Source organism: Natator depressus, chromosome 7, assembly GCF_965152275.1.
Source record: "Natator depressus isolate rNatDep1 chromosome 7, rNatDep2.hap1, whole genome shotgun sequence".
Classification (NCBI taxonomy): domain Eukaryota; kingdom Metazoa; phylum Chordata; order Testudines; family Cheloniidae; genus Natator; species Natator depressus.
In genome coordinates this window covers 21,953,887-21,973,127 of record NC_134240.1, presented here as the reverse complement: position 1 = coordinate 21,973,127, position 19,241 = coordinate 21,953,887, and the positions used below count along the sequence as shown (strand labels likewise).

The following is a 19,241-nucleotide window of genomic DNA, read 5'->3' as shown; positions in this document are numbered from 1 at the left end:
ACAGTGTTTTTGCGCATTATGTGATCCAAATTCGAACCGAGCTTTCCAGAAGCAAGAGGCTGCTTCCAGAGGCTGCACCCCCGAAGTTTGATAAGCATCACTTTATCTGTCAGTCTCTGTTTCAGCGCCTTGCGGAGCTAGCACTGACTGACAGCTCCATCAAAGTTTGCTCCAAACTCCTCCTCCATCACATTCACCTTGCTGGGAAACAGGCATGTGCCACACCAAGGATCACCAGTCAGCCCACCTCCACTCCACGGGCAAGGAACCGATCATAGGGGATAAACCCCCCTGTTCTTGGTCGAGGATCCTTGCTCAGTGCTCCAAAGGAACATGGAAGACAGCCTAAGTTTCTAGTTGGTTCATGTGTAGGGTCCATTGCTTGTGCAGAATATTGTAATGGATGGGCTAATGTGTGAGCACCACTGGCCTTTACTGGCTGAAATCACATCTGCTGAACCATGTATCATAGGCCATGCATTGCTAGCAGCTTATGGTGATTCTCCTTTAGCTCAAGTGGCAGAGGCCTGAGCGTCTGGAGCAGAAAGATCAGAGTTGTACCCCAGCTGTTGCCGAAGTTCTGCATGGCCTAGGTGTACAGCATGGTGACAAATATGGTGTTCTAGGATTTGTCGTAATATTTGGATTTGTTATAATATTCATATTGGATGCCTCAAATGCCCTCCTCCCATTGAAGACATTAAGATGAACCCCAGTGGGTGAAATTTACGAGATCTACCTCAAGTTCCCCAGTTAAGGAGGAGCCCTGGCTGCTGTCTCCTCCCTACTGAGGTGATGCTGACAGGGAGTGGAGCCAGCTCTGCTTCTCCCTTTGGCTGGATTCCTGTGTCTGAGTCCTGGAGGTGAGCAGGCTCCTCTCTAATGAGCTCTCCCTGTGGCAGGCCAGGATTGACTCCCAAAGGGACCATCTTTAGTTTTTTGTCATAGCAACCCCCAGGACTCTTACTGCCGCCTCCTGCCCCTTTGTTCTGAGTTTTCTGCCTTCCAGGACATGACCTGTAAAGCAAATGAGAAATAGGTAAAAGGTCCGAGACCGGGGAGACTGCAGGAAAAATCGGAGACCTCCACTTCTCTGTTGTGACGTTCTTACTCTCTGCCTTCCCTACAGGACGGAGTCTGTGGCTGAGAAGATGCTGACTAATTGGTTCACGTTCCTCCTGTACAAGTTTTTAAAGGTGAGTGTGGAAGAGACCACTAGCCCCCAGGGCCAGGGCCTGGCCTCCTTCCCTGTGGGAACCACCTCTGTGCTGGGATGGGATGGCGTGTGGATGGGGAGCCAGGAGATCTGGGTTCCCAGGTCTGCCACTGACTTGCTGTGTGACCGTGGGCACATCACTTCCCCACTTAGTGCCTCAGTTTCTCCCTCTTTCTGTAAAATGGAGCTAGTGATTCTGACTTACCTCCCCACAGGGCAGGGTCATGAGGCTAAACCCAATCCTGTCTAGCCTAACACAAAGGGCTGGTCTACACTGGGAACTTACATCTCTCAGAGGTGTGAAAAACCCACCCCCATGAGAGACGCAGCTATGCCGACCTTATCCCCGGTGTAGACAGTGCTAGGTCTCTGGAGGAATTCTTCCGTCAACCTAGCTAGTATCTCTCGGGCGGGTGGATTAGGAGAACTCCTGTTGGCATCGATGGTGTCTGCACTGGAGCAGCACAGCTGTAGTGGTTTAAGTGTAGACATACCCACAGTGTTTTGAGCTCCCTGCATGGAAGGTGCTAGAGCAAGGCCCGGTGCTGGTGTCATCTGAATCCTGAGGGCCGTACTCAGCCCAACCCCCCACTTACGGGAATGGGAGTTTGCCAGAGTAATGCAGGAGCCAGGGCCCCAGGATTGGCCCCTCCCTGTTCAAGCTCTAGCTGTGAATGCTCTGTAGCCCATTCAACGCAGAGCCTGTTCTGCTGCCCTGCCCTGTCTAGTCGACTGCTTTGCTTTTCTCTGTATCTTTTATAGCTAAGGCTGTTCAGCAGGGAAATGGCACCTTGCGGAGTCCCTCGGCTCCAGCCATTCACCCCCCCACTCCACAAAACTGCCATCGTGCTGACTGATGTGTTGGCAGTGTGGGGCGGGGACGCCGAGTGGGGGCACAAATAGGAGGAGGCAGGTAGACTCTGAGCAGCAAAGGTGCTGGTCTCACGCCCACATCCTGTAGGCCCAGCATGGCAGATCAGCAACACGGGAGCCGAATGGCCTCTCAGTAGGCTGTTATTCCGAGCTGTTCAGGAGGTGTCAGTGCCTTTAGAAGGAGCCCCCTTCTTTCAGCCAGGCTCACTGCATCTCCATACCCAGTTGGCACACAGCATCTGCGTTTCCTGCCCTGCACTTGCAAACCTGGTGGCCATAATTCACCCTGGCGCAGCTCCACCCACGGTAGTAAGGGAGGGAGCTGAGGAGTACATGGAGTGGGAGTATTTTTACTGCTGGCTCATCTAATATTATTCAGTGGAGATAAAGCCACCCAAGTGCTGTCTACACGCCTGTCCCCACCGTTAGGGCTGCAGCGGTGGGAAAGTGCAGCGGCAGAGTTCGCTGGCAGAGTGGTAGGAACGGCGGTCTGCTGCGTGCTCCAGAAGGAAGCAAGCTGGGTTAATGGTGCTGCCTGTTTGTCAGTCAGCAGAGCCGCTTTCCCAGGATCTCGCCTGCCGTTTACTCAGCGAGTCCTGGTGGCACGGAGCCGTTTTTGTGCGATTTCATCCCTCATTAAGATGAAGGTTTGAACCATTTCCAGGAGAGGAGTGTGGGTGAGCAGGCACCTGCGCAGACCTGAGTGATCGCCAGTGAGAGATGATTTATAATATCACTTACATGCACTTCGCGTTGTGCCTCTGTCGAGAGATGGCCCATATCTATAAAAATATATCTGTACAGTGTCTGTCATTTTCCCACAGCAGGAGAGGAGTGAGGTTTTGCCTTTAAAAACCCGCCGTGTCCTCCTCACTCCGTGGGTTTGCATTTGCGCATCACGCTTTGCGTCACATGGGGTTTCAAAGGGCGTTATAAATGCAGACAGCAAATGATCCCATGCCTAGCACCCTTCACCACAGCATGGGGGGAGGGAAATATTCAGGTCAGTGGGACAGAATCACACTTTGCAGAAAGTGGCAGGTGATCTCCTGAGGGCCAGACCTTTGGAAAAGATTTGCTATTGTAAAATACAATTGAGTGCATTTGTGCACCTGATTTGCTCGTGTAATTGTGACTGCATGCAGTTGCAGTGCTTGGACATGCTAATGCCCCGCGATGCATCTAGCTGGCTCTTTGCTCATGAAAACAGTGCCACTGTGTGAGCGAAGGGGGTTGCAAAGGCCCTCACGTTTCTGTGCGTGTGACTGCGTGTTCTAACAACGGGCTTCTGGCTGCGTGTGTGGGGCATACGGGAGCTGGTCTCGTTCAGATGAAACCCACAGAGTGAGCTACTGAGGTAGGCAAATTGTGTTCCGTGAGGGGCTCAACTAATCCTGCTGGGAGTTGAACATGCAGTTCAGGGTCTGGCTGTTTCAGCCTCAGTGCTGAGCCGATGTCCTCTGTATGCTTTGCCCTCCTTGCTGACACCTCGATACATTGTTGTCTGATTTGAAAGCTCCTCTGAGTCAATTCACTCGCCGCCGTCTGTCCTGGGGCATGACTCCCGCTAAGAAGTTAAGAGGAAAAGAGAGACATGGGGAGGGGCCAGGAACATCTCCTCTGTATGGAGATGTTTGGCTAACTGGCAGTGGGAGCGGATAGTCTCCCGGGTCTAAAGAGCAGTGAAGAGAAGGATTATTTAGGGCAGTACCGAGGGGCATAATTAAAGGAAAATGTATGCAGATTACCAGGACAAACTTGCTGGCAGTGAGATCTGTTAGGCTGTGAGATAGTCACCCAGGAGAAGTGGTGGAAGCCTCATTGCTTGCTTAAAACACCTAAAATTAGCCTGGACAAGACCCTAGAAGTTGTGTCTGATAGGGACTGCTCCTGCCTTGGTCTCAGGGAGATGGAACGGGTGGGACCTGCTAGAGCCATGTGATTCTGTGAGGTGAGGGTTGCAAGTGGCAGGGAGAGGAAACCCTGGAGCTGGATGGAACAGGTATTGCAGCAGACAGTTTGCCAGCAGGGAAACATATGCCTTGCACCAAGTAGTGGTAATTGTGCATGTAAATTAGGCATGCGGACCTGCTAGCCTTTTTGTGTGCACAGCTGCTAGGACACTTCTCAAAAACAACTGCCCTTGAAGGGCCCTGATGCACTTTTTGTTTGATTAGGGGTTGACCTGGTGTCTTCCTCTGATGTGAGCTGCTGCTGCTGATCTGGTGCAAAGCCATAGAGGGCAGGGCCTCTTGTCTCCGGCTTTCCCCCAAGAAGAATTTCCAGGAGCACGTATGGCCAATGACAGCAGGAGTACAGCGAGCAGGGTGCAATTTTTACACTCGCAGACCCATTTGCCCCCCATGCCTGCGTGCATTGTGACCACGGTCTAGCAGGGTGGATGCACGCCCTGGGTGCCCCCATGGTGGCTAGCACCTGGAGATGCGGCTGCACAGAGGGATTTGGCAGCATGTGATTCAGAGGAGCAAAGCAAGCCGGCCACTCATCATACACAACTGGGACATTGCGTATTGTTTCTCACAGTGCAGTGCCGGTGTCTAGCTCCACCCAGTGTAAGAATGAAACCGGTCCTAGGATAGGATCCCAGAGCTCCTCTCTCTTCCTGCCTAGGTGTCTCCTGGCCCTACCTCTTGAGGAGGAAATGGGGACAGGCAGCAGCAGTGGAATCACTAAGGCCTGGTGCTTTCATAGGGCCCTGCAGCAACATTCATCAGACTCTTAATGAGACACCCCAGGGGAAGGCAGAAGGGAAAAAAAATAGAGACGAGCATTGAAAAATGCACGGTATTAGGTGCCTGATGAGCTAAATCTTATCAGTAAGACACTGTGAGCATTTGCTGGCTTGACTCAGACTGCCTAGGGCCTATCCTCTCCCCCCCCCCCCCCATGCAAATGTATGCGCTGCACAAACATTCCCTTACACGCCTCCTTCCAGCAGCTTGTCTTGCTTGTGCGCGGGAACTTCTGCAGGAGCATTTTCCTTTGTAACTTTTTCACAGACACACTAAGTGCTGGCAATGGTGCAGCCTGAAGCTTGGGCAGAATTGCATTCTAGAGCCAGGCTGCCCTGTGTGCCGTCAGGGCGGTACATCATTGGGTATGTTTCAGAGAGGGGATCCCACACTGGGGTGTCCCTGGGCCCCTCTTATATTTTGCTTTCTGTAGCAACCTGGAATTGTAGGGAGCTTCTAAGGGAACCATCTGGTCAAAGTCAAAGAAACCCCACTAGTTTCCAGGTAACATCCCTCTCTCCGACCTGGTTGGGAGGAGGTGAAAAGTGGTGGCAATGCTTTCCTCCATTCAGGGGCGTGTGACCATATAGGGCTAAGATGGCCTGTCCCAGGACTGTCCAACGGGATGCTTTGCAGGGTTCCACTGCCATTGAGAATGGGATCTGCTGCAAACAGCTGATTGCTGGCTCTCTGGGACACTGGCTCCAGATCGCACCGGTCACTATCTCACAGCAGTGGGAGTGCATTGTGGTTTCGTTTTAGATCACCTGGGGGTCATGCACTCCAGCTCCACAGTGAGATGACAACCAGTCCGGGCGCTGTCTGTCATCTTTGCTTCTGCTTGGAATGGACCAGAGAGTTAGAAAGAGTTTGGGGAAGGGGAGAATTGTCCAGCACAGGGCCATTGGTAATGGGCCACAGAGCCTTTCACCTCTTATATTTGATTTTGGCAGGGAGCGACCAAAAATCATTCCCATCTAATGGCCCATCTAATGGTGACCTGTGTGAAATGATCGGGTGGGGTCAGTCCAGCTGCAAGAGAACAGGGGTCTGCAGCGTGGAAAAACCACCCTGATTGGCACTAATTGCTCCCCCTTGCTGGAGATGTCGGCAGGGACGCCAAGGATTGAATGGACTATAGGGACATACCTGTCATCCTTGGAGGGGGTCTCCGCAGTGCTGGGTGGAGGAAGCTCGCACTGCAGGTGCCTGGGCTGTCCTGCTTCCTCTAGGCTGACAACCTGTCACCGTTCCAGAATGCAAAAACTCGCTTTAAAGGATCAAACTGGTTAATTAGTTAATGTCTCTCCAGCCCTTTGCATACAGAGAGCCCCATATTCCACATTCATTTTCATTCCAAAAGGGGGATCTGCAGAGTCTCACTGGGCTGGAAAATGAAATGGGTCAGTGCTCAGGGGTGACATTTTTAAAAAGCAATCTGCTACGGCAGCGGGTTCCTGTAGAGAGTGGGGCCGGACTGCCGGCGAGAGGGAGAAAACTGCGTACTGAGAATGGAGCAGATAAACGAGATGTGACCACGAAGGCTGCTCCAATTTATTCTTCATCTGTGTCACTTTCCCCCGGCTGGGAGTTTTACAGGAGCTTTTATAAGCAATCAAAGGAAGTGACTCCCTTTCTTTACTCTCATGAAAGCAGGCAAAGAAAGCGAACTAGAAAAGCAGGCGTTTCTCCGCCGGCTGGAATGGAATTGCTGAGCGGGCTTGTTGGTTTACGGTCATTATTTTGCTTTTGCGTTACGAGGAAGCTATTAATAAACAGCACGGCACCCACACTGGGGCTCTTTCTCCCTCTCTCTCTCTTTTCCAAGCTGACTTAATGAAGCCAAGTTTGCAAATGAAACATAATTTCAAAGACAGGCGTGTTGTCGGAAGGTCTGGGGATGATGTATGCCTGTTCCTGCTCGTTAGCAGCTGTCTCTTTAATTACCGCAGATGCTAACGAGATGCTAACAGCATATGGTGACAGGGAGAGCAGCCGCACTTTGCACCAAAGTACAATTTATTTGTAAAGCGGACGGGTTGGGGGGGCAGTGCTGGTTGGGTGGAAGCTGTTGGATTTTTTTCTAGCCCCCCGCCCGCCCCTCTTCCTGTCCCTGTTTGGTCAGGGGTAAAGCCTGCTTCTTGGAGGCAGTTCAGAGGGAAGGTTCAAGTTGTGGGGCACTATGTTAGCAGTGTCATCGCTGTGGGACTTGGCTCTCCCCATTCTCACATCCCTGCTCTCCCAGGCCCCCTTCCATCTCCTCACCCCTTCCATTTGCCTTGACCCCGGTACGTTTCCATCCCATCCCCCCTCACACTTCCTAGAGCCCCTGGCGCACAATGGTACCGTACCTACACCCTTGGCCTGGCCTTGTCTTTTTCAAAAATGTTGCAGTTTAATACATTTTCCATTGTGGCCCCTTTTCATGCATCACTATCCTGTAGTAATGCTCATTTCCGTTTGTCTCCCCTTCCCCTCTTTACGGGGCCGTGAATGCTGGGGCAGTGGTGGCTGAAGGGTTGCAGAGGAGTTGGTTAGCACGTTTCACAGTGAGGACATGTCCTGCTTCCTAAGCACGCAATGTGGGTGGCCACATGACTGGGTGAATTGAAGGAAACCCTATCACTCGGCCCAAGCCTCCACTGAGAAGCCAGTGAATGAGGTTGTTGGTAGTGAGTTGGCCTCTTAATCCTTCTGCCTCTTGAATCTGGCAGTGGTCCACATCGCCGTAATGTCAGCGTTTTCTACTTATCCTTCTGGCCTCTTAAAGGAAGCTAAGGGTGTAACCCTGGGTCCTCCCGCTTTGTAATCCTTGGGTAGGGTCCGTGATGATACCTCTCCCCATCCCCTTTGGCAGGGTGTCCCATTCATGGGTGGTTTCCCTTGGCCAGTTCAGGCCATCGATTATACTCCACAAGCTCAGAAAACCCAAGATGGCTGACAGAGCTCGCCCAGATCAGATGTAGAGGGGTGCTCTGAGCACAGACTAGCTCTGCTGCTGACTCACTCTCTGATCTGGAGCTTAACCTCTCTGCCTGCGTCTCCCCCACGTGAGCAGGGTTCGGCAGAGAATGGCTGGAAAGCATTGTGAAAATGGGCTAGGGGTTATGATTCTAATTTAAAAATAGCAATGAAACAAGCAGCAGCTGGTTCTGAGGGCGATAAAAGGAGGTAAATTGCCTCCATTTGCCCCAGCTGTTGAGATCACAGCACGGGTCATTTTTGTGCACACCTAAGGCAATGTTTTATAGCTGATGCTCCCCAAAGCATTTGGCAACATAATACGTTTTGCTGTTGGTAACAGAGCTGCAGAAAGGTGGCCTGGGACTATCTTGGCAAGTGCTGGGGACAGTATTTATGAGGCCACACACTGGTGATTGATCCTAAGAGGACACGGCAGACTCCTGCATTCTGCTTCTCCTTGCAGTAGCTGAGGGCTTCCTAGACGGGTTAGGGTTGGTGTCTGGTGCCCTCTCACTTCTCGCTCTTCCCCCCTCCCTTTACCCCATAGGAGTGTGCTGGAGAGCCTCTCTTTATGCTGTACTGTGCCATCAAACAGCAGATGGAGAAGGGACCGATTGACGCCATCACCGGAGAGGCCCGCTACTCGCTGAGTGAAGACAAGCTGATCCGGCAGCAGATTGACTACAAAATGCTGGTTAGTGCAAGCGGGAGCCTCGCCCAGGACTGGTTCTTGCCAGGACCCCTAGGTTCAGCTATTTAACGAGGTCTTTAAGGCGCCCAAGGTACTTTGCAGAGAGCAGTTTATGTTTCATTTTTCTCTCTCTAGCATCCCTGGTCGTGCTTCTTACCTTGACCGCATTGTTCCTCGCGTGTCCTGGGGAGGGTGGGTGTGGCATGACAAGGCTCGCCATCACAGCAGACCTGGGAGAGCTTAAAACACGTCAGTCCCCCTCTTGGACGGATGGATACAGTGCACTGACACACCCTGGGGCTCTGACAGAGATGGAGGGGGAAGGAGATGCTACTGAGCATAGCCCGTTGTGGGCAGGGGCTTGGACCAATCAGCCGATGGGTTTTCTGGGGTAGGGTGATGGTGTTTGTGCAAAGGGCAGAGATGGCTGCGGGTATTATATATCTTCTTCCTACTTTCCAGAGCCTGGAATTAGGTACTAGCTCTCACCTTCTCCCACCCCACCCACCTTGATTGCCTTGTCTGTCCAACCCCCTCTGGGTGATTCAATAAAACCCTTCCCATGACTAAACCCAGTGCTGACTCCTCCTTGCTTATCTTCACTTGGATTGCTTTGGAAGCGTGGGGGCGGGGGGTTGGTTACCCTTCTATTGCCTATTATCCACAGAACATGCATTGAGCTTTTACCTTTCAGAGCTAAGGGCCTGTCTACATTTAAAACGCTATAGTGGCACACCTGGGCCACTGTAGCGCTTCAGTGTAGACAGGAGGGGTTCTCCCATTGGCATAGGAAATCCATCTCCCCACTCAGGAGCTTGGATTTTTCACTCCCCTGCCCGATTTAGTTAATCCAACCTAATTTTTCAGTGTATGCCAGGCCTAAGATTATGTAGGAATAGTCTCCCTGAAGCACCATCTATTGCTTTGTCCCAACAAGACATCTGTGAAGTTGGCACTGCTGATTGTCCCATGTTATGCTGTCCAGAAGGTGGGGATAGGGACTTCTCCTATTCCACGTTCTCTGGAATATATCCAGGCATGGGTGTGGCTCGGGATTGCATAGTTTTATGGGTTTGTTCTAGTTTACTGGCTGCTGGGATCCCCTTGTTGATATCTCTCTGCCTTCCTGGAGTGAGGGGGTTAATTATATTCAGTTTGGGGGTCAGGGGAATGCTTCAGAGATGCCACTCCTCAAAACTAAATGCCCCTGGATGTGGAGGCACAGCCAGTAGACAGCTGTGACACCTGTGTCCCTGGCTACATGTTCCTGGCCGAAGGTGAGGTGCGTCCCATCACACAAGTCTCTCTGCTTCTCTGTGTTGTACAGACACTGAACTGCGTGAACCCTGAGAATGAGAATGCCCCCGAGATTCCTGTCAAGGTTCTGAATTGCGACACCATCACACAGGTGAAGGAGAAGCTGCTAGATGCCGTCTACAAGGGCGTGCCCTACTCCCAGAGACCGAAGGCAGGAGACATGGACCTGGGTGAGATTAAGAGACAGAGGCATTTGCCAGTTGGCTAGGACAGATGGAGAGTCAATGTGGACTAGAAGAGCCTAATGTGAGGGGCTTCAAGCTAGTCTGTTTCCAGAGAAGGTGGAGGCAGAGCACCCAATGCAGGTGTCCTGTAGAACACGTGACCCAGAGGGGCCATTGCATCTGATCCTGTCTTAATCCACCACTGCATACCATAGAGAATGTATCCAGTAGCTACGGGCTAGCTGTTCAGTATGCAGGGTACACACAGCAGTGTGTATGACGGGAACAGCTTGGTGTTAAATGCTCCACACTGACTGCAATTCCCAGGCCTGGACTCCTACCCTCCGGGCTGCCCAGGACAGGCCGTGTAGAGATTATGGTTTTGGCCCTCTGAGAGGGTGGGAGAGCCACACATCTCCCAACAGCGACACTGGGGAATGGTTTGAAGGGAGCATTGACTAAAGGTCCAAAGCAGGGGAGGAACCATTCGGTCCACCTTGGCTGGGGTTCTGGTGCTAGTGGCTTTGACCTCAAAGCAACAGCTGCAAACTACGGAGGAATCCTCACAGTGACAACAAAGATAGGAGGAACCTGGGGAATAAAACTGTGCATTGTAAGAACTGGAGGGCAGTGGGTTGGAGACATCTCTGGGTTGGTTTGTGATGAGCATTCCTGGCAGTGGGTTGAAACTAGAGCAGAGGAGACCAGAAATGATGACCCATCCCATTCCCAGCGAGGGGCAGGAGGATGGAGAACAGAGGAGTAAAGTTAGCTCAGTGATGCCAGGCCCAAACTGATGCCCGGCCTCTTCACTTGGGTGCTTAGAAATGGCTTTTACCCCACGTCATGCCCAGTGCATTAGATACTCTGTAGAGGGAGCAGCTTCCTACCTGTTTGTGCCAGGGCTCAGCAGGCCTTGCTCCTTCTCTCTCCCTCTTCCCCTCCCATTCGTTTTGTGTCCTATCTAGAATGCCACTAACTCCCTGCCTTTCTCTTTCATCGGTGCAGAGTGGCGGCAGGGCAGGATGGCCCGAATCATTCTGCAGGATGAAGACGTGACCACAAAGATAGACAATGACTGGAAAAGGCTCAACACCCTCGCCCACTACCAGGTCAGGTCGCCCACGGGGGTAAACCACTGGGGTAGGGCAGTGGGCAGTTGCCAGCTGTCAAGGAACTTGGCCTAGCCTGGGTACCTGGAGGTTTAATTTTCTTCCCTAGCATGTTGTGGGAACTGGGTTTGGCTGCCAGTCCATGTCCCTCACTTCTAGTGCTGCAGGGAGACCAGGCCAGGGGGCCTAATGGCCACTGCTGTGGGCTGGCATCTAGAGACTTAGGTTCACTGCCCAGTGTTTCAATATCTGGGGATGGCGGGCAACACCTGTGAGCCTCACAGAGTGGAGATGAAACTGTTCATCTCCCTGCCCAGCAAACCCACCGGCGAGTGAAGGAACGGCATCCATTGGTTCTGATGAGCATCCCGTTTAGTGTTTCCCAGATGGAGGGATGAGACTGCAACTGGAGGCCTTCAGAGTGTGTGTGTGTGTGTGTAACAGGTCAGTGAAGGGCCAGATCAGGGACCCCTATTATCTAATCTGAATTTCAAGGCAGCTGTTGGGATTCCCATTGGTCCAAGATCTTGCTACCCCCGGAGGCTCTGTTGTATGGAGTCTGTGGAGAAGGGTGGTTCTGATTTGCATTAGCTGGTGATTGGTGCTCTAGAGGTGCAGCGCAGGGGGAAGGGACGCAGAGTTTCCTGTGTCATTAGTGGACCCCAAAAGCTACTGGTTTCTCACTGCTGCAGTGGCATTCCCCTTGCTGTGCAGAACCTCTCTGTGCATCTCTGTGAGTCACATTCTGGTCACACTGCTCTGCCTTTAGGTGACTGATGGCTCCTCTGTGGCACTGGTGCCCAAGCAGAACTCGGCGTACAACATCTCCAACTCTTCCACCTTCACCAAGTCACTCAGCAGATACGGTGAGTGTGGGGGACATCCCACAGGCTGCTCTCTGGAGCCAACAGGAACAGCCCTTCTGGACGGGCCAGGGACGAGGGTGTGGACACAAAGCACAGAACAGAAAAGGAGGCAGACTACAGAATGCATGATGTATTGAAACAAGCATCACCAAACCTCCCAGCTCTCTTGTGCCCTCTCATTCGCTCTGGGCTCCATCCAGACTGTGAGCACAGCTTCCGGTAACCACATGCCCATCTCCTTTATTGGTGCAACGTGGTACACAGGGGAAATGTACATCCAGGGCAAACAGGGAGAGCTGTTAAGGGATCTCTCTTCCTAGACAGCAAAAACACAGGTTGCAAACTCAAATAGGCACAGGGACATCCGAGCCAAGGAAGGTTTGTGTACGTGAATTTCGGGTGCACAAGAGGTGCTGCATTGGCAGTTTGTAGCCTGAAGTCCTTTGTGCACCCCAGAAGAGGTACAGTACAGAAGAGGTACAGAGCAACTTTGCTTACACTGTCCTGCCAGCGTGCCTCCACCATGGCTGGAAGGGACCTTTTAGTCTGCTAAGACTAAAGCAAGAGGCCAGATTGTGGGTGTGGTTGTGCTGTAGACACCTGTCTGACGGCAAAGGGAAGGGAGGTAGAGGGGAAGCGGACAAGGATTAGGGTTTCAGTCAGGAGGGAAGTTCCCATTGCGTTTGATTTTCCCACAGAGAGCATGCTCCGGACAGCCAGCAGCCCCGACAGTCTACGTTCACGGACCCCCATGATCACACCGGACCTGGAGAGTGGCACCAAGCTTTGGCACCTAGTGAAGAATCATGACCACATGGACCAGCGGGAGGGAGACCGGGGCAGCAAGATGGTGTCTGAGATCTATCTGACCCGTCTGTTGGCCACCAAGGTACAGTACTGGGAAGCAAGGCTGCTTGGTTGCATTCAAAGGGGGAGGGGAGGTGGGAGATGAGGGTGCTGACTGGGAACCATTCCTGGGATCCCCTTGATTGTGCTAGCCAGCCAGCTTCCTTTCCTGGTTACAGTACAGGTCAAATATAGATAATTCTGGCTAGATGCCTTTAATGTCTCCTATGGGCAAGGAGCAGTCTGGAATTAGGTTCATGCAGCTACTGCGACCCTCCCCCCGGATCTCCCAGCAGCTTGGCCCCAGAGGTTTGTACCTCCCACTGTTACGGCTGCGTCCAGCAGGGTTCAAAATGTGCCCCATCTGTCCTGTTGCCTTTGAGTTCCACCAGGTGGCTCTGCCCCTTCCCTGTTGTCTCCATAGTCCACCAGATAACCCTGCCCTGCTATCTTCAGACTCAGCCCCCACCAGTGCCAAGCTCCACAGTGGGGCTCAACCCTTATTCCTGCTGTCTCTTCACCTAACCAAGCACTTGCAGCACCCATTACATCTGGCTAAGAAAATAGTTGCAAAGCCCAGTTTTGCAGCAAGGCTGTTGAAGAAGCAAAGCTTCTGCCCATCCACTGGTTGCTGCAAACACTGATTTCCCCAGTGCTCGTTGTTCAGGTGGTGAGAGATGTTATCATTTTACCAGTTCTTTGCATTTGCAAAAGAGGGGCTGGGATAGCTTAGGACACAAATGCCCTAAATTCTGCCATTGCCACATGTACGGTCAATAGGAGAGGCAGACAAAACCCTACTGCTGTGCTTTGAGGGGAGGGACCCCTGTTAATTGCAGGAGCTGAGATACACATGCTATAAGGTATTCCTTCTCCTCCAAACCAACTGTAGCAATCTGCTATGGACTTTAACTCCTTCACTGCTGGTGACCTGCACTGCTGTTATATTTCCAGCTCTGGTGGAGATCAGTGGCATGGTAGAACAAACCTGGAATATTCAGAAGCAAATCGAATATGTTCTGCCCTCGCAGAGCTAATGTAGTCAGTAACACAGCCGGTGCATTCTATCTGGGATGGACCTGGTGCATTTGGCAGCAAGTCAGAGACATTAGACTGTAATGTCTCAGGGGCAGGGACCATGTCTTGTTTCTTTGTATAGTGCCTAGCACACTTTTGAGGTGCTCACTGAAGAAATAATGATGATGTACTTCATACATTTGGCATCAGGGCAAGTTCCTCTTACTTGGGCATGCTCAAAACCTTCTGTAGCACAGCAGCTGCTGTATGTCTGAGACTGACCTAGAGAGGAAGGGTGGGCTCGTGGCTACGGCACTGAATCAGGACTCAGGAGATCCAGGTTCACTTAGCACTTATGTGTCTGTGTTCCCCATCTGTATAATGGGGATAATACTTCCCCAGCTCGTACGGGAGCTCAGGGTAGATTCATTAATGTTGGTGAAGGACTCAGATACCATAATGGGAGTCACTTGGTCTATATGGTATTTTTCATTTGATTAGTTAATTCCAAGTAGTTCCTTTCAGTTGGGTTTCCAAGTTGAGTTCCGCTCACCAGGGGTTAAAAGCCACAACCACATCTAACTTTGGAATCCACTAACCAAACAATACAGCGCCATAGAAAAATGAATAATGCGAATGGGTTTCCCTCATTATTCAGACAGGGCAGTGACTATGAAGGAAGGACTATGCCATGTTGTAAAGCAGCACAATATATTTCTCTTTTGGGGTGGACATGTAGTGGCTTGAGTTATGATGCCAGACAACACCCCAGAATTTCTGACGCAGGCTTGTGAGATCATCTTGTCACCACAGTGTATTCTCCCCATTAAGGACCAGTGTGGTCCACTGATTTCCTTGGTACCTCCTTTTGCTTCGGCCCTCCTCCCCCCAGCCCCATCTCAGATGATGGCCCATTACTGTTGGTAGCAGTCAGGTTAAGATCTGAAATTGATCGCTAGCCCCATTGCTTTCTCCTTTCTTCCAGTGCATGACTTTCTGGGCAGTACTTAGCAGCCACTCTCCCTTTCTCATCTCCAGGGCACCTTGCAGAAGTTCGTCGATGACCTGTTTGAGACCATCTTCAGCACGGCACACCGCGGGAGCGCCCTGCCCCTGGCCATCAAGTACATGTTCGACTTTCTGGACGAACAAGCCGACAAACATCAGATCAACGATTATGACGTCCGGCACACCTGGAAGAGTAACTGGTAATTGGGCAGGTGGGAGGGGTGTCAGCGTTCCCATTTGTACTATCCCAGCTAATGAACGTCTCCCAGCTTCTGAGGTGAAATTTGATTATGCCAACCTCAGCCAGGGCAGATTAACACTAAAAGTGACCTGGGTCAGCTGGAAACACAGGACACCTAGGCCTACTTGTATACCAGTATTTCTTGGGGTGGGTGAGCCCCAGGCACGTTCTGCTATAACAAGTAGTCCCAGCCATGCCACCCTTCCCATAAGTGTCATATCCTGAAGTACTAGGTGCTCCGTGATTGAACTATGGCTGGGCTGTGCAGTTAAATGCCCAGCTCACCTGGAGATTCATGGGACGTGGGCCCCTAACTCCCTCGGCGCCTTTGCAAACCCTGGGCTATGTTTTCGTGCCACCCATCCTAACCGTGTTTGTGATGTGCACCCCAGCCTGCCACATAGCCACGCATGTCGTAATGAAGGTAGTGTAATACCACACATGCATCCTCCCTAGCCTAGCCTGAAGAGCCAACCCATCAGGCTTGCTAATCGCTTCCGGAAAAGGGGGGCAGGTGTTGATGAGATCTCCGTGAGCAATGTGATGGGGCTAGCACTCCGCTTTATATAGGCTTTGCTTCTCCACAACTCCCCCCTCGCCCGGCATTCTTCTTTTCTGCTGCCTCACTGATTTCATCTCTCTGATCTCCTTGCCGCTACTGGCAACGAGTACATACGTTCCCATGTCTGGCATTTGTTAAATGGCAGCCAAATTGCTTTTGTATAGTTCAGTAACTGTCGGCAATTAGCAGGGCAGGAAAAGAAACATTTTTAAATGGAGATATGAGAGTGCGGAAACGCTCGGAACTGATTTATAACTCTGCTTTCTATATTAAAGGAAGGAAGGAGTTGGTGGGCGGGGGGAGCCCAGTTCCACAGGGCCTGGGATGCGGGCTCCTGCATACTAATGTTCACGCTTATCTCTGGGCGCTAATTCGATGTGTGGAGCTGATTTTCTTGAGGCCGCTCCCTTCACGGATTGAAATACGTATGTGCATCCGGCACCCTCATTATAAGAGTCCCGGGGAGCCCAGCATTTGGCATCTTAGACAGAAGCATTGTTGATGACACAGGGAAGCTTAGAGGGGTTCTGAGGAGCTTTATTCCAGGGATCGATCTCTGAGGACCTTCAAATGAGAGTTAGATGCTACTGAGAGGAGGCTGGTATAAGGATAGAATAGAAGAGGGGCACGTATATGTGCTGTGAGCAAGCACTTGGTCTGTCACTAGCCAGGATTCCCCTCTCATGCTGTGAGCCTATCTGATTCATAGATTTGCTATCTCAATATCTGATGTAGCCTACATTTTCCTCTGATAATAAATGCCCTAGTGAGTCCCTTAAAGAGTCCAACAATTTTCCTCCCACATGAGCCTGTCTGGGACCTCTGTAAAGTTCTGCGAGAGGTTTTAGAAAGGATCAGCTGAGTGGGGAAGGAGACTTTGCACAATTTGGCATAAGCCATAGGGTCTGGGCATAAGCAAGGGCTGTTCAATGGGAATGGAATGCACTCCCGTGGAATAGGAGCGGACAGCTGAGCCGGTCCTAGGAGCTAAGGCAGTAGCAGTGTTCAGAGGGGTTAAACGGGACTCCTGAGGTTTTGATCAATGGGCTGTGGACGCTTTGGTTTTCTGATAAGGTGGGATTTGGGGTTATGAGTGTGTGTGAGGAAAGGGGAGGGAAAGGACACCCAGAGGGCTTGGAACGGAGACAACTCACTTGGGAGGTAGTGGTTGGACAGGAAAGAGAGGAAGAATACTGTGATGGCCTTCCTTTAAGATCCTTGAAGACCCCATTGTGGCAGTGGGCTAGCAGGGAACTATTCCAAAGCAAAGTCTCTCCCAGACCCGTATGCCATACAAAATCTTTAGGAGTCCCTGCAGTGTTGTAGTTACTTCAGAAGGATAGGAGATCTGTGTTGGAATGCATTAAAAACATCATTCACTGACGTACATTCCAGGGACACCCTCCCTAGGCCCTGGGTACATGAGGTTTGTAGATTGTCCTCCACCAGCACCCATGCCCCAGATAGCTACAATAACCCAAGGGAGGGGAAAACCCCTAAAGTAGAACGAATGCCTACATGCGTAGACTCCAGGAGGGGAGTACCTGGGAACCATCAGCGCCTGGGGTCATTGGCTTCCTCCTCTCCTGTGTGACTTGGCCTATGAGGAATACTAAAGTTGAGTCCACATGATGCTAGACCTCTAAGATGCTTGGCCCCATCTTAGAATCACAGAAATGTAGGACTGGAAGGAACCTTGTGAGGTCATCAATAGAACCCTTTGTGGTCCACGGATGGTCCACGGATGTAAAGCGGATATCCACAGATCTGCAGGGCTCTAGTCATCAAGTCCAGCCCCCTGTGCTGAGGCAGGCCAAGTATACCTAGGCCATCCCTGACAGGTTTTTGTCTAACCCTTTCTTAAAAATCTACAGTGACAGGGATTCCACAACCTCCCTTGAAAGCCTACCTCAGAGCTTGATTACCTTTATAGCTAGAACATTTTGTCTAATATCTAACTTAAATCTCCCTTGCCTCAGATTAAGCCCATTACTACTTGTCCTGTGTTCAGTGGACATGGAGAACAATTGATCCTCATCCTCTTTATAACAGCCCTTAACATATTTTTGAAGAGTGTTTTCAGGTCCCCCCTCAATCTTTTCTCAAGACTAAACATGTCCAATTTTTTAATTTTTCCTCATAGGTCCAGGTTTTCTAACCCTTTTATCATTTTTGTTGCTCCCTCCAGTTTGTCCATATCTTTTGTAAAGGGTGGTGCCCAAAACTGGACATAGTGCTCCAGCTGAGGCCTCACTGGTGCCAAATAGAACGGGACAGTTACCTCCCGTGTCTTACGTACAACACTTCAGGTGGACATCCTCATGTTACAGGCACATGGTCATAGCTGTGTCCTCTTTGTGCCGTGCTGCATCTGATCAGTAACGCCTGGGCTCTTCTGAGGGGTAGGGCACTTAAATTCCTGGTTCCGTGCCCACAAATCCCACTGGGGTGAAGTGTCTATGACCAAAGCTGTGCGAAGTGGGAGCTGCAGGATAGGAGCTGATTTCTTCCTAACCAGCATTGCTACTGGATGAGACAGAGGCAGGCTGTAGTGATTAGGGAATCTTTCCTAGCACCTACAATCATCATTTGACAGCAAACTGATGCAGGGTCCCCAAAGCATCCTCAGGTCCCGATCACCTCTGCCCTCTTTGAAATTGCTGACAAGGTCAAGAAATTCCTCCCCCGAGGCCTCTCTCTTACTGTGCTCAGTGGATAGAAATGACCATATTCAGGATAAGCCTGAGGGTGTGGTAGCCCAGATGTCCAGGGTGCCATTAGGGCTATAGGTGAATGAATTTTTTCCCCAAATTGCTTATCTTTTTGTGGGGTTGGGGGAGAAGACTCTGCCAAATTCAGGCTTGAATCTGCAAAATTCAGGAAGCTGTTGGGGCTCTGTCTGCACTAGCTCCTGTCTGGGGGCTTGTTTCCTGCAGTGACCATCTCTGTTCTTTCTTTCCTCAGTCTACCTCTGCGTTTTTGGGTGAATGTGATTAAGAACCCCCAGTTCGTGTTTGACATTCACAAGAACAGTATTACTGATGCTTGCCTATCTGTGGTGGCACAGACATTCATGGACTCCTGCTCAACTTCTGAGCACAAGCTAGGGAAAGACTCTCCCTCCAACAAACTACTGTATGCCAAGGACATCCCCAACTACAAGAGCTGGGTAGAAAGGTGAGTGACGTCAGCATTGCTTCCTCCTTGCTGTATATACATTATGTCTGCAATATGCATATGGGGGGATTTCAGACCTCATAGTCCTCATTGTGCATGGTTAGAGGATTTGATTAATGCAGTGATTCTTCTAGGTGGTTGTTCATCCTTTGAGTTCGAAGATGACCATGACATCATTGATTGGTTTGGTTTCTGTGAACACGTGAGCGGCTGATCAAGCCAATTTGAGCTTTGAACTGTCTATGGCACACTGAACAAGAGATGCCACTATGGGTTACTTGATTAACAGAGGACATGCTGCTATTGTGAGGTTTACACTGCTGGCACTTCTGCTCTGCCTTAGTAGTTCTCCTCTACTGGCTGTAGCTCCAGTATGGATGAGGCTTCACCAGGTAGAACGATCATGATCGAGATCTTCCCAAAACTCTGGGTCA

At 51.0% G+C, this 19,241-nt stretch overlaps 1 protein-coding gene across 2 annotated transcripts in view; it reads left to right on the top strand.

Moving 5' to 3' along the window:
- The window catches only part of PLXNA1 (plexin A1), a 516,682-nt gene that overhangs the window by 233,843 nt on the left and 263,598 nt on the right, over nt 1-19,241 (top strand). Inside the window, exons 23-30 of one of the 2 annotated variants that reach the window (XM_074957635.1) lie at nt 1,130-1,196; nt 8,354-8,500; nt 9,825-9,984; nt 10,987-11,090; nt 11,860-11,956; nt 12,655-12,845; nt 14,858-15,027; nt 18,595-18,807. The exons of the other annotated variant lie outside the window; for it this stretch is intronic. Coding sequence (XP_074813736.1) covers nt 1,130-1,196; nt 8,354-8,500; nt 9,825-9,984; nt 10,987-11,090; nt 11,860-11,956; nt 12,655-12,845; nt 14,858-15,027; nt 18,595-18,807 — 1,149 coding nt within the window. The remainder of the gene's footprint in view (nt 1-1,129; nt 1,197-8,353; nt 8,501-9,824; nt 9,985-10,986; nt 11,091-11,859; nt 11,957-12,654; nt 12,846-14,857; nt 15,028-18,594; nt 18,808-19,241) is intronic. 2 annotated transcript variants of the gene reach the window in all.